This window comes from Pelophylax lessonae (genome assembly GCF_965119305.1).
Source record: "Pelophylax lessonae genome assembly, chromosome: 1".
NCBI classification, from domain to species: domain Eukaryota; kingdom Metazoa; phylum Chordata; class Amphibia; order Anura; family Ranidae; genus Pelophylax; species Pelophylax lessonae.
The window spans coordinates 96827747-96843534 of record NC_138768.1 but is presented as its reverse complement, the minus strand read 5'-3'; the positions used below and the strand labels follow the sequence as shown (position 1 = coordinate 96843534).

General features: G+C 37.7%; 1 protein-coding gene across 1 annotated transcript in view; it reads right to left on the bottom strand.

Annotated features, from left to right (window-relative positions):
• The window catches only part of ITGA2 (integrin subunit alpha 2), a 216199-nt gene that overhangs the window by 51065 nt on the left and 149346 nt on the right, over positions 1-15788 (bottom strand). The window contains exons 9-17 of the mRNA XM_082258852.1: positions 15478-15643; positions 14727-14803; positions 11797-11935; positions 9863-10008; positions 9257-9400; positions 8902-9105; positions 7566-7696; positions 4073-4212; positions 1540-1694 (exon numbers count right to left, since the gene is read on the bottom strand). Of these exons, the coding sequence (XP_082114978.1) occupies positions 1540-1694; positions 4073-4212; positions 7566-7696; positions 8902-9105; positions 9257-9400; positions 9863-10008; positions 11797-11935; positions 14727-14803; positions 15478-15643 (1302 nt within the window). The remainder of the gene's footprint in view (positions 1-1539; positions 1695-4072; positions 4213-7565; positions 7697-8901; positions 9106-9256; positions 9401-9862; positions 10009-11796; positions 11936-14726; positions 14804-15477; positions 15644-15788) is intronic.

Below are 15788 nucleotides of genomic sequence, written 5' to 3'. Positions count from 1 at the left end.
TGCACTAATTACTCCAGATACTGATTTATTTAAGCAGATTGTTGGTGCTAGTGACAACTTCAACTATGGGCATAAAAAATAACATATATTACACTGGAGTAGTATATACAGAAATGAGAAGTCAACTTAGGGGTCCATGTCCTCTAATGCTTCATATAGCCATAGAACGCCTTCTTGAATACTGACATCCTTCTTTAACTAAAGCAGTAGATGAACTAGAATAACTAACCAGCTACAATTTGAGATGTCCAAGAGAAAGCTTTTCTTTACCAAACAAAAGATTTTTGAGCACACAGAAAGGGCAGGCAAATTATTGGCCTATATGGCCCATAACAATGACAGATCGCCGGTAGTGATTTCCCTGCGTAATCCGCAAGGTGAACTTGTCACCAAACCTGAAGAAGTAACAAACGTTTTGCGAATTCTTTAGGTGCCTATACACTACAACCACAACAGAGAACACATTACCCATCACTCGCTTTTTATCAGACCTAGACATCCCTCAACTAACTCCCACTCAAGTAGAAAATCTTGAAAAAACGCTCACAACAGAAGAAATAACACAGGCAATGGCTAGTTTTGCTAGATCTAAAGCCCCTGAGTCAGACGGATTACCCATAGAGTTCCACTCGCGATTTAGTGAAACCCTAGTACCCCAACTACTTATCTTATACAACTAAAGCAGTAGATGCATTAGCCACCATATACTGTTCACAATGGTGGTACAACTGTAGGTGTAGGAGATGTATCATGTGCCCCAACTGTTGGGTCCAAGAAGCTGATCAGGGCCAATCTGCAGCACACTAGCCATGGTGAACTGGAGGCACCACATGGTATTCCTGTTCATGCAGAGACCTCTCATCATCCCCTTAAATGGAGGTATCCAGAAGTGTTCCTATACAGTGGGGATGAAATGTTGCAATGAAGTCATCTCATAGACCTCATTGCATCTACTATACCATAAATTTATAGTTAGAATTAGAGGGTTGAAATACTGTCAATACTGTCAACTGTCAACAAGATTTATATGTACTAGGTATAATAAGGGTAGGCAAAACTTTTTTTTTTCAATTTGGATAGAAAGGGTTATAATGACTTTAAAAAAAGATTTTCGTCATCTGTGTCCTATTACAGGGATTTCTCTTCACTTCCTGCCCCATAGCTAAACAGAAAATGAGAGGAAATCCCAGCAAATTTAGGAAATTCCTTGGGAACCCCCAGGTCACTAGAACTAGTGTCCCCATTGGAAGATTTCCTCTCTAGTAATTTTCTGGAGACAACCCAAAATTAGGGATTTTCTTTTACTTACACTTTGAATGATAATGGTAAACAGGACAAATAGAGAGGGTAAATCTCCCTAACGGGGGCACAGACAGCAATAAAAGCTAACAATCATTTTGAATCCCTCTGCATTCTATCCAAAACTTAAAAAAGTTGTGCCTTTAGTTATACTTTAAGCAGCATCATGTGGCAATAACAAGAAACAGTAGAAGGGAAATTCTTACCCATTGAGCATAAAATTGTTCATTTTGAACCTACCTGGACATTAAAAATGTGTTCAAAACATCTTTCTTCTGTGCTAATATCAACATTTCTCGTTATAGCTCTGTCACCGGTCTCCTTAAATTGCCCTCTAGATGTCACTCGTGAAGACAAGAGGTCGGCATCTAATGTAGCGTTGTAAGTAATAGCCACTGCACAAAGACAAGCAAAATCAGGCATCAAGGTATGTTGTGGAATAAGGTGAGTATTTACTGTATAAAATGAATATACCAAGAAACAAATATTGTCTCTAAGATTTATTCTGATCTCTGAAATGTTACAAACAACACGTAGAGGCCTATTTATAAATCTCAGCAACCTGTTTTTCCCCAGTTTGGCAGTTTGACATAACTGTTAAAATCTAAAACATTACTGAAAAGTAGAAAGAATGGTGAAATCTGATGTAATATGGACAGAAAAAACTATTACACCACTACTGAAAAGAGTTCCTTCCTACATTTACCTCCATTAAATGTATGCCAGATGTTGAGTGGCATAAAATAATGGTGAAAATGTTAAAATTATAAAAGGTTATCCTTCATAAAAGGTAAAATTCTTCTTTAAGGAACTAACATGTCTGTTGCCCACATCTGCTCACCATTGCTCAAAGCCAGGTTGCCGAGTTCATCTGCTGAGCCACCAATATCTGTTCTCCTGCACCCTACCCAAGCGCCCTGCAGCCTTGTTAACCACTGTATCTACTCCCTTGCCCTCCACCCACACCTCAGCTTGTTTCTGTCTATGTGCTCACAGTTCAGGTGTGCCACGCTTTAAGGCAAACATATACCTGCTTAGTGATTGGTTGTACTGTCTTTTACATTTTCCACTTTAGTCTAGCTTCTAATACCATGGTTTAATTTGGCTCTTGAATTCAATTCTTTAGCGTGATTGACTGGTCTTCTGCTGCAAACCTCAGCTATAGTGACCTCTGCCTGCATAAACTTAGGCTTTGACACACAACACTATCTCCTGTCTTTCATCTTCGTCCCGATACCAACTTGTTAATCTCCTAGTACTGACCTTTGGCTTTAACCCACCCACACATTTGTTTGACTCTTCTCATCTCTGCTACATTTCTACCCTACACGCTACACAACTGCTCGACCAAAGGTTTGATCCTAGATCTGTTAGAACCTTCTCTGTCTTTACTAGACATAGTAACACTGTTCAGATTTTATGATCCACAGCATATGAACCAAATATGGTGAAAACACATAACACTTTCCAAAACAATGACTGCTAAGGTTAAAGCATATTTCAGCAGCAGTCATTAAACCCAAAGTAGCAGGCTTCACTTAAATCATCCACAGAATAGATTTGACTTAATTTTTTCACTAATGCTTAAATAGTGACGCGAAAATTGTAGAGCAACAAGAAGTTGTAAAGCAGTGTTAATTTCGTCGACTAAAACCGACTAAAATGTTTTCGTCGACTAACACAATTCAGATGACTAAAATACGACTAAAACTAAAATGGCATTTTAGTCTTAAGACTAAAATACGACTAAAACTAAAATGGCATTTTAGTCAAAAGACTATAACTAAAACTAAATCGAAATTTGCTGCCAAAAATTAACACTGGTGCATGCTCAAAGCATAAATAATAACATATTAGATTTTTCACTCCAGGACCAGCAGTAGTATATAATGAGTTTGGAAATTGTAGAGAAATGCTTAAATAATGCATTACAAATTACAATTGAACTACACCCATTTGATTATAGATGACTAAAATGAGTTTTAGTCGACTAAAATGTAGGGCTTTTTAGTCCACTAAAATATACTGGAGTTTTAGTCGACTAAATACGACTAAAACTAAAACACTTGCAGAAGACTAAAATAGGACTAAAACTAAAATGCCATTTTAGTCCTAAGACTAAGACTAAAACTAAATTGAAATTTGCTGCCAAAATTAACACTGTTGTAAAGGGATGGTCGGCACTCAGGATGACATCCAAAAAATGGTATTCTTTTATTGAAAAGACATGTACAAATGCTGCAAAAACAGCTTACGCGTTTCCGACCTTAGTCATGACCATGGCAATGGCCATGACTAAGGACTAATGTCCCAAATGCGTAGGCTGTTTTTACAGTGTTGTACACATTTTTTCAATAAAGGAATACCATTTTTTGGATGTCACCCTGGGTGCCGACCATCCCTTTCCTTATTCTGATACGTTGGAGGTGTCGGCAGCCTTGAGGTTTGAGCACTGGGCAGAGCTGTTATGTGGGAATGTTGTAGCACCTACACCCCTGTTTTCCCCAGCAACAAGAAGTGCTTATTTCTGTGAGTTTAGTGTGCATTTGGTGAAAGTAGCTCTCCCTGTACTAAGAAGTATTGGGTCATTGCGGCAGATGAGTCGCAATGAGAAAAGCTTTATGAAAACATGAAACAATCAAAATCTACATTTTAAATGAGAAATAGTACAATACTGAACATTATAACTAGGTCCCTTAGATTATTGTTTATTGTGGGTACAGTAGCTGATGGTATTTATCGTTGTTATTATTATTAATACTATTATACTCACTTGTTTGACCCTTGGTATTAGCTGGTCTGAATGTTGCCATAAAGCAGATTTTTAAAGTAATCTCACTATTTTTGTTTGTGAGAATTATTTTATCTGGGATAAATGATGCTTTTATAGTCACATCTGCTATACCCAGTGACCTGCAAAGGAAGAAAGATATTTTACATTAAAAAATAATTAACTCAGCACCCACACCTGTACACCCCTAATTGACCAGGGAAATTTTTACATTTTCATCTGTTTATGGGCCTATTTTTTGGGCAATCATTTTGTAATTACGTAAGATCATAAAGTCATGCATATGTGTGTTTTTTTTGTTTTTTGTTTTTTTGAACAAACAAGGCATTCTTGTTTTTGCCTTGCAAAAATAATTTTTTTATGTAATCCAAAGACAAAAAAAATGTAACACTGAAAAAAGAAAACTTGTTTCTACTAGATTACAGGTTTTTTTTTTTAATTATTGTTAATGTATGTAAAAAGTATACCTTGTATTTTATAGTTTGTCCCATTTAAAATGTCAATACATTTATGTTTGCAGTGTAAAGCATTGCAAATTTTTAAATTTTGCACTTTTTTAAGGCAACACCAAACAAAATGAATGAACAAGATGAATAAAAACAAAAAGTTTAGATATGATTGATTGGATTGGATATAAACTGTATAGAAATAAACAAAAAAATAAAGAAATTGGGATAATAATAGTTAAAGGGAGAAGGGGAAGAATTTGTTAAATATGGATAGAGACAATTGAGTACTGTCCGTGATACTTTTTTTATTTGCACTAACATACAATTTTTCAGGACAAGCTTTCGGGGTATGTCCCCTTCTTCAAGATCCAAGCAGTACTGATTCACAAAATGTTTAGCAGAATGCTAGTTTTATTACCATTGCCAGTTAAATTTGTTTATGTTTGTCTGGTTTTCTCTTTTTTTTTCTTTGGCTTAGAGATTTTGTGTTTTTTTACCATTCTGCTAAACATTTTGTGAATCAGTACTGCTTGGATCTTGAAGAAGGGGACATACCCCGAAAGCTTGTCCTGAAAAATTGTATGTTAGTGCAAATAAAAAAAGTATCACGGACAGTACTCAATTGTCTCTGTCGCAAGTGCACTAATACGGCTACAATGACCTAAAGCATTAAATATGGATGAAATATAAAGAGAATAAATGAACAAAACAATTAAAATCAAAACAAGTTTAGATAATAATGGTTAAAAAAATAGAAATTAAAAAAAAAAAAAAAAAAGAAAATTATAGTTAAGGGGAAAGGGGGAAGAGTGAGTTAAAAAAAAAAAAGTTTAGGATTTAAATTTTTTTTTTTTTTATTAAAGAATCATACTTGCCTAGCTGTTCCCCACCGGCTCTAAAATTGAGCAATCAAACACCGCTGATCACTTGGTTCTCGGTGCTCCGTGACTGTAAGTCACTGCTGTCTGCTCTGCCCTTCCGGTGTTCACTAGAGCCCTGTGCACAGCGTTCACTGGGCTGTGGAGGGGGCAGGAGCAGCTGGCTCAGGCGCTAAGCTCCTCGCTGAGAGGCTGAGCCAGGTGCCAGTCCAGACTCCTGGGTGGAACCCGACCATATGGTTGCAATCTTTCCCCAGCATAGTCCGGCACTGTGGCGTCAGCTGACAGTGGGCTTCAGCCTGCTATCTGCTGAAAATGGGTCGCCAGAGTGCAATACGAACTGCACTCCCGTTCTCCACAAGAGAAGTACAGCCAAACAAGCTTTGGCTGTACTTCTCCTTTAATTACGGATGAATAAGGTAAACTAAGGGTTAATAAAAGATTAAATAGGAACACATTTTATTTAAAACTATTTTTTTTATTTGTCAGATTGCTTTCACTGACAGTATTTGCAGATTGAAGCTTATCCTTTTGATTTGAAGATGTATGAAACAGAGTAGATACAAAATCAACATTATGTTTCATCTCTCTATAAGGGCACTTTTACACTGAAATGCTTTTGATGCATTTTTTGTGCTAGAAAGGTGAAAGAAAAATGCATGAAAAAAATGTATCTCTTTAAATCATATGGAACCCTTCACACCACTGCACTGCGGGTGCCGTGTGTTTTTATTCCTGCATGCTGCATCATTGGTGTGCTTTTCAGAAGCCCATTCCCCATTGACTTGTATAGAAAACACACGAAAAACACACCAGTGGTGCGTTTTGGTGCGTTTTTTGAGTCACAGGTGCATGATTGGAGCAGTCCAGAGAACATGGCAAAAATGTCCACAGTCCATTGTTTGATACAAGCTGCTGTATTTATTCACAACTCTCAGCTATTACTTCTGAAAGCTGGGAATTGCTGGCAAAAGTTGGTAAAGTTGGTAAAAGTCTAACTCCAACCAAAACCCTTTTTTGGTTTGTATAGAGCAGGGAAGTTTTCAATCCTTTCTGAGGTTTTCGTTGCTGTCAGGACAGGAAATTTCATCAACAGGGACACAGAAAAAAACAAAACCATTTTTTCAGTAGAGTGAAGACAGGTTAGAACTTCTGGTAATATCTGTATTGCTCTCCACGTCTCCCTGTCCTGGTGACATCTGCACCCCTCTTTTATGTAAAGGTGTCACGGGAACACGCATTTAAGTAAATATCTTTCCAATGAGGTTCAGACAGAAACAAAAATATACCAGAAAATTTTACTCTTCCCCACTATTCCCCATCTAAAACAAACATGGCTGGAATTGGGCTAAAATAGTTGGCAAATCTATAGTATATGCATGTAAAGTGAAGATACCTACAAGAAGCAATAATACACCTAAGCTAAACTGTACATCTATTACCCATATGATTATCCAAAGCAGTGAAGGAAAGATAAAAAATTGCAGCCCTAAGGCCTCATACACACTACACATTATCAAATTGTCATTAGAAAGCTGTAGCTGTAGAAAGAGTTTTTCAGCTTTTTTGCAGCAGCATTTTTCAGCGTCTTTTAGCTTTTTTTTTAGCAAAACTATACTCCCACAAAAGCTTATGGCTCAAAACTGCTGATAAACGCAGAATAGACTAGTTTTTTCAGCTGTTTTCAGCCTTATTTAGAGTTAGAGCGTTTTTACAGCCTAAAAAACGCCTCTTAAAAACCACTAGTTCGTAAAAACGCCTCTTAAAACCCACTAGTTTGGGGTTTTTTTTTCCAGCCAGAAAATGCCCTTGCCAAAAACCGCAGATAACAGCCTATGTGTGCATGGACATGCTGGGGAGTTTACTGGCTGCAGAAAAAAAATCTAACACCAAAAACAGCAGCTGTAAAAACGTCCAGTGTGCATGAGACCTAAAGCTTGCAACTTCAAAAGGTCAACAATCACAGCTTTCATATTTCTATCTCTTTTAAATATTTATGAGTATTAACTGGAATGCAAACAACCCATTTACTGGTAGAGAAGAGGTTCCTGTTTTGTTAGCACTATCAGGGTGGAGGGTTGACATGTTCAGGCTCTCCGTATGATATGTTGGCCTAATAATTCCAATTTAGTTATTTGATTTACTCACCAAAACTGTACTACTTTTCCAAAAGCACCAACAGACACATCAGTGATGGAATCTCCATTTAAATCAATGTGTCCATCAACTGATCTTCCAAAAAACTGCAATTGTGGGTTAACTGAGGATCCAAGTATTTTCTAAAAGAAAGAAAACCATTTATCAATCAAATCAGTGCAATGTGTGCATATGTGTGTGTATTTTAATTAGCTACATTTCTTTCTCTAACAAACTGGGGGTCTCTGCATTTGAGAAATAGAGGTTACCAATGACGTTTAATTACAAGTGGCAGTGAAATAACCTCTAAACAATGCTGAAAAGGTTAACATTCAGCTTGGAAACTTTTTTAATGTTTTTGAATAGTTTCCCATTGTAATTGCAAAAAATGAGCACACGTGTATGTTTGATTCAGTCTTTTTTTGAAGATTGATTGTCAATCTTACCACAGCTGTACTACAGCTTCTATAGATCACGTATCTGGCTGGAAAGGATGGGCATAGTCAAGCTCTCTTGAAGAGAGCTCCTGACAGCCCTTTAGCTGTATTTACTCCCACTGCATTGGAAGATTACATCGGTGGAGATGGGCAGAGATGGAAGACGATTTCTCCTGAAAGAAGAAGAATCAACACAAGGGATACATTGTACATTCTGTAAGATATGTCCCTTGTGTTGATTTTTATGTTTTTAATTTTAACTAAGCATAGGCTTTAATTCTAGCTTTCCAACAATTGCACAATCATCATTCTGACAACAGTCTACCTGAATAAAAGTTGGTTGTGGGAACCAAAGTTCTCTAGTTCCTCTAGAACCTCTAGTTTGTTGCTATTCCAAGGATTTTAAAGTTAGTTGACACCAGCATGCCTTTTATGTTCTGAAATCCCAACCAGTCTTGTCAGTCCTGCCTGCTGGGCTACAGAACTCTTCCTTTCCCCACCCATTTCTGTCCCTCTTTACCTCTTTCTGGCCCTTTTTTCCCAACAAACAATATTGTTGCCTTTCCTTCGAAAAGCCCTCATGCTTTAAGGAAAGGGCTTTTGGGAAATGTACTGTAGTTCTGGTGGTTTGTTTATGTTAGGAACTGGGTCCCAGTAGCTGCCCCTATAAGAATTTTGCCCGGTGATAACAAGAGAAAAAAAAAATCATGCTCGAACATGATCTAGAGGTGGAGAAGGAGGTTTGTGGTGAATTTGGGTCGTGTCTATTCAAATCCTTTAATCAACTTCACCTCTTCCAAAATAAAACACATGAAGTTCTCAGGGTGTCTTCTGATATCTGTATCTGCTCATATATTTACAATTATAAAAAATAAATGTATTCAAATTGTAACTTTCATATGTGTCCATACCTGGGAATATTTAGTCCTAATTGTATTTTTCTTTCCGTTGTAAATATAAACAGCCCCACTGGCCTCATTTTCTAAAGGTGCTCCAACAATAACATCATTAAAACCATCCAGATCGATATCGGATAGTGCTGCTATGGCTGCTCCAAAACGAGCATTGTCCAGTTTATCAGGGCCCTCCAACTGTTCACGCTGATTTAAAGTTCCCTAAAAAAAAAAAAAAAAAAAAGGAGAGAAATACATTTCTGTATATATCTCACTAAAAAAACTCATGGAATTAATTGACATTGTAATATTGAATAATCAATTTTATTACGTTTTTAAAATTAAAAAAAAAAAAAAAGAATATAGACTTTACCCCATTGATGGAAAATAGATACACTTTTCCTTGTTCTTTCTTGTTCTCATTCATGAACATGGGGGCTCCTACTAACAACACATCTGTGATAGAATCCTTGTCCACATCTAGAGCACACAATACACTGCCAAAATAGGAACCAATCTGCAAATAAATTGGAAAAAAAAAGGCATCATGGACAATCTCCCCACTTTTACATTGATTATGCTGTAGAAAGGCAAAAAACATCAATGCCCTAAATAAATGTAAAGATTCTAGGAGATTGTCAGATCTGAAGACAAGGCAAAACTATGATAATGGTAGCCAACAAAGAGGGATGAGGTTAGGGTTCGGAGTCATCTTGGGTTCAAAGACAATATTACAGTCTGGTGGGTCTCCGAACTAACAACCACAATTATGCCCAAATGAATAATGCACTGCATAAACTTTGAACCAGGTCAAATGGGTCCCTGAGAGCCAAGTGTCTCAAAGAATGAACCATTGGACCATGATTCTACCATTCTTCAACTATTGTTTATGGTACAGAAAGGTAGAGCAGCAATACAGGCAGTCAAGACTTCAGGCTTGTTAATGAGAAATATGTAAGCTTCCACCGGGTTCACATACCTGTTCTCCTTTCTGTATCTGAAGGATCGTCACATTACCCTTATTATTAATGGTGTAAACCACAACCTGACCAGTGTAGTTTGTTCTTGGGGCTCCAGCAACAAAGTTCACTGAGTTTCCTACATTGAGAACGGCAACAGAATATCCTGCAAAATAGATGTATGGAACACACTCAGAAAGCAAATTACTTCACAGCATATGGTTTTCATATGACATACCAAGACAGTCATTAAAATCAGATGTAGGTTTTTTTTCCCAAGACGCAAGCTTCCTATGAAGAGATGCTGACAGGAGGGTATAATGGTACGGAATCCAAAACCTGCAGCTTTCAGTAACATAGGGGGTAGCAACATCTAAGACAAACTTATTTCCTCATACAGTTTATTTGTCTACTTTTTTCCTGTCTTAAATGCTGGGCTGGTATGTAATTACATCCATAATATGCCTGGGTGCTCTCAGAAGACCCTATTACGGAGGGTGTTCTTTTATGCAAACAAAGCTTTAGCACTCAAATTAAGAACCCTCCCCTCCTACTCTTCAATTTTGGGTTGTATTAATTAATAAATTGCTACTGCTGTATAAGTTGACCAATTCCTTTAGGGAGTTGCACCAAAAAGTTTGAAAAAAAATCTGGGCTGGGTGGCTTACCTCTGGGGATATTGATGTATGACCAATGACTCTGCTAATGCTGAATTCCAGGGATATATGTTGTGTTTTGAGATACTCCTCCAGCTGTAGAGTACAGACCTTTACCTGTATTTCAGCAGTGTGGTTTAGGTTATTTTCTTTTGGTTCATGTGTTTTGTTTTTATTTTTCAATAAGATGGCTACAGCATTTTAAATATAATTTACGTTTTTCACTAACGGTTTCGCTGACATTGCATACTTGTCCAGATCCTTTGGTTACACGACAATGCTGTATTGGATTTTCTTTTTCTGATATACAATGCTGTACTGATGTTTTTGGTTTGTTTGTTACATTTTCTGTGCTGAAACCTAATAAAAAACTAGCCTTTAAAAATAAAATACCAACGTGGCCTGGGAGCTTATTGCCTGGAGTTAAAGCAGAACTCCTGTAGGTTTCCTTCCACTGCCTGACCAGAAGCATATACCCAACTCCACAGAACTCATATACTGTCATGTAAGTGCTGCTCAATCTTGGAGTACCCCCAGGGTGTGTCAATGACAAGCTTGGTTTACAGGAATAGTGTACAAGCACCTAGCTATTATTTAGCCAGAAATGGACTGACGGCAGAGCTATAGCATGGAGTTATACTTTAGAGAGGACAAGCCTTCTAAATAGGACATACCTTCTAAATGTAGCTACATGTTCCTGCCTTAATTAGATAAAATAGATGCAAATATGTTTTATATTGCAAAACAACTCTAACCTAACTGGATTTCTCTTTTTTTGTGTACAAGGGGGCAGTGATTCTCTCCAGTGGATTCTTCATAGTAATATATGGCGACCACACAAGCTGTTGGTTGACAAGCAGACCAGCTGCAAAGCAAATCTGGTATATATAAGACAAGTGTGGGGAGAACTCTTTGTACAGTGGGGAAGGTCCAGTTGGTGTTCAAGATCTGTCCTTTGCATCCTAACAGAAATATATTTTGGATATCATTTCTGTTTTAGCAGCTACTCCAGAAAGAAGGTAATAAATTAAAGACATAGAAAAAGTCTCCAGGAAAAACTATACCATCTTCAATACAGTCAGAAAGTCTTCTTTATCTAGATGTGTGTTAGAGTTGTATGATACAAGGACATATTTATTCAGCATCTTTTTAAATATTTTATTGACAGGAATGGTGCCTTGAGTCATATGTGCCTAACTTCACAGTTTGAGGACTACACATACCTATAGCCAGTGATAAAGATATTAAAAAAAAAAATTATGTAGTAATGAACTTTCCTTTATGAACCTCAAACTTACCTAGATAAGAACTTTGGTTTCGGTCATAAAGGACCTTTTCAAATGCGTTGTAGGGGAAAATAGAAAACTGGTTTGAATTCTGATGCACAACAGTGCCACTCCAGTCATAAGCACCAACAGCTCCCAACACCAGTGATTTCTGTGAGGCATAGTAATATATTAAGATTGTGATATAATCAAACCAACAGTTAATTACCTATAGGTACATTGCTTGTGTGAATTCTAGTTTGGTTATCAGGACCATGCTGAGGCATAGGCAAAAGGGGCAACGTCTTTTGAAACAGCGTACCATGCCTCCATCCTCTTCAGGTTGGAGGCACGCTTAGGTCTTATACATAAGCTCAGCACACAGGAAGAAGTAAAGCATATATTCAAAATAGGACCAGTGCCACCACCCAGCATTTTGAATAGTGAAAATGGTGTCACTTGAGGTCTACTGGCATTTTAGAAAGGCTTGAACCCAGTTTATTAAATGTGTGGGTATTGTTACAGTAGTAATGTTTAGAGACCCATCTTTATATCAGACATCCCTGAGAAAGGAGTACTGCAACCCTCAGACCTTATCATCTTCCCAACTGTCCCCCAAGTTGAGAGGGAGGTGGGGTGTGGGGCAGACCCTGTTTTGACCCCTACCTTTTTATCTTTTTATTTTGCTTAAGAAAGGGCACCTGAAAAAACATGACTGTTCTTACCTTTAGTAAGAACAGTAACTTCTATCTACTTACCTCTCCAGCAGGTGCTGACTCTAAATTATCACATTCAACACTTCTAGGAGTGTTGAATGCTATGTACTGTGGTTGCTTCCGCCAGTCCCCTACGTCACTACAGGACACAGTAGTGAATGTAAAAATTGCAATGTTACATCTGTAGTGAATTTGTGTTTATATCAGTTTATTGGCATACATATGGGAAATTACAGTTCTTAGAATGCATTGTAAAAGAAATAATTAGACACAGAAAGCAAACATATTTTGCTTGGCAGCCTTTAGGATGATGCTTGGCTATTGCACAAAAGAGGTGAGATGATAACTATGCCAAGATATATGAAAGAACAGGCAGTACTCTATATTGCTATATGTAGATAGTGGACTATGTTCTCACTCTTACCCCAAGCCCTACTTAGTTGCTCTTGTATTTATTTTAGCCAATTACTCAATAACTGTACAATTTTTTTTTTTACTGAAGTGCCAATTTATTTTATATATATATATATATATATATATATATATATATATATATGTATATATATATACAGTATCTTACAAAAGTGAGTACACACCTCGCATTTTTATAAATATTTTATTCTATCTTTTCATGTGACAACACAGAAGAAATGACACTTTGCTAAAATGTAGTGAATGTACAGCTTGTATAACAGGGTAAATTTGCTGTCCCCTCAAAATAAATCAACACACAGCCATTAATGTCTAAACCGCTGGCAACAAAAGTAAGTACACCCCTAAATGAAAATGTTTAAATTGAGCCCAATTAGCCATTTTCTCTCCCCGGTTTCATGTGACTTGTTAGTGTTACAAGGTCTGAGGTGTGTTAAATTTGGTGTTATCGCTCTCACTCCCTCATACTGGTCACTGGAAGTTCAACATGAACTCTCTAAAAGGTCTGAAAAAAAGAATTGTTGCTCTACATAAGATGGCCTAGGCTAAAAGAAAATTGCCAAGACCCTGAAATTGAGCTGCAGCAAGGTGGCCAAGACCATACAGCGGTTTAACAGGACAGGTTCCACTCAGAACAGGCCTCGCCATAGTCAACCAAAGATGTTGAGTGCACATGCTCAACATCATATCTAGAGTTTGTCTTTGTGAAATAGACGTATGAGTGCTGCCAGCATTTCTGCAGAGGTTGAAGGGGTGGGGGGTCAGCCTGCCAGTGCTCAGACCATACGCTGAACACTGCATGGCTGTCATCCCAGAAGGAAGCCTCTTCTAAAAATGATGCACAAGAAAGCCCGCAAACAGTTTGCTGAAGACAAGCAGACCTAGGACATGGATTACTGGAACCATGTCCTATGGTCTGTTGAGACCAAGATAAACTTATTTGGTTCAGATAGTGTCAAGTGTGTGTGGCAGCAACCAGGTGAGGAGTACAAAGACAAGTGTGTCTTGCCTACAGTCATGCATGGTGGTGGGAGTGTCATGGTCTGGGGCTGCATGAGTGCTGCCAGAACTGGGGAGCTACAGTTCATTGAGGGAGCCATGAATGTTAACATGTACTGTGACATACTGAAGCAGAGCATGATCCCCTCCCTTAGGAGACTGGGCCGCAGGGCAGTGTTCCAACATAATGACCCCAAACACACCTCCAAGATGACCACTGCCTTGCTAAAGAAGCTGATGGTAAAGGTGATGGACTGGCCAAGCATGTCTCCAGACCTAAGCCCTATTGAGCATCTGCGGGGCATCCTCGAACGGAAGGTGGAAGAGCGCAAGGTCACTAACATCTACAAGCCCTGTGATGTCGTCATGGAGGAGTGGAAGAGGACTCCAGTGGCAACCTGTGAAGCTCTGGTGAACTCCATGCCCAAAAGGGTTAAGGCAGTGCTGGAAAATAATGGTGGACACACAAAATATTGACACTTTGGACATTTCCACTTAGGGGTGTACTCACTTTTGTTGCCAGCAGTTTACACATTAATGGCTGTGTGTTGAGTTATTTTGAGGGGACAGCAAATTTACACTGTTATACAAGCTGTTGCCACATGAAAAGATATAATAAAATATTTACAAAAATGTACTTTTGTGAGATACTGTATATCTTGATGGGTAAAGCATTTTCCATATACTGTATGTATTTCATCTGTACATTAAGTGGTTTTCCTAAACTTCAGCTTTTACACACACACACACACACACACACATGATCAGGCCCGTTACTAAAATCACACTTTAGTATACTTATAATATTTATTATACCTTGTTCTGTGAGTACTGGGCACTGAAGCCTACTTGTGACATTTCCATCTGGAAGGTTTCACCTCCTTGCGTGGTTCCTAAAATTGTAAATTAATATATATATATATATATATATATATAATTAATATTGATTTTTCTAAAGTTGACATTGATATATTGAATATATGTCTATGTAAAAAATAGAGAAAACATCAATGTTCTTCTACATTTACTATGATAACTCATACTCCCTCTTTCCCTGCCCTTTAGCACTGTGCTGATTAGTGTCCTTTGTCTTTCATTAGTATTTGCCTTATGGATCCCTTTCTCTGCACTTAGTACTGCCTTGATTGCCCCCCTTTCCTTTAGTACTGTCCTAATGGGCCCCCTGTTCTTGCCCTCAGTATTGCCTGGTAAGTACCTTACCCTTTAGTACTGCTCTGATGGGTTCCATTAACTTTCCCTTTAATAATGCACCAATAAGCACCTTTCCTTCCCCTTTGGTATTGCTCTGATTGTTTGGGCCTCTGTTCCCTATGCTTTAGTACTGTTATGTTGGGTCCCCATTTTCTTGAAGAACTCCTGTGAAATAGAAACCTGACCAGATAAAATTTCCACCCTTTTAATTCAAGAAGCTGCCCAAATCTACCTGTCAATGTTTCTTTATAAAATGCTCTCAGATGATACCCTCGGATGTAATGCATTTACATTTTCATTTCATTCATTTTCATTGTTAATAAAAATAAGAAGACATCCCGTAAATTTGCATTACCTTCAATGCTAAAAATTCTCTCCCCCAGTGTTCCAGCTTTATCTAAAAGTGCAACTTCATCTGACACGTTAAAGAAGAATTTCTCCTTGGGGTCACTGGCAATTCCTTTGATTTCATTGATCAGGTTTTTGCTGTCAATGCTGTATCTATTGTAGTACCCTAATACCTTTTAGAAACACAGACAAGAGAGAAAACGTTTGATGAGAGCAGAATTTTTTTTAGTATAATTCTCGGCCTCATATAACAATAATCCAAATCATGAGAAAAGTTAATTAGAAAATATAGTATATAATTTCTATATTAATTTAGGA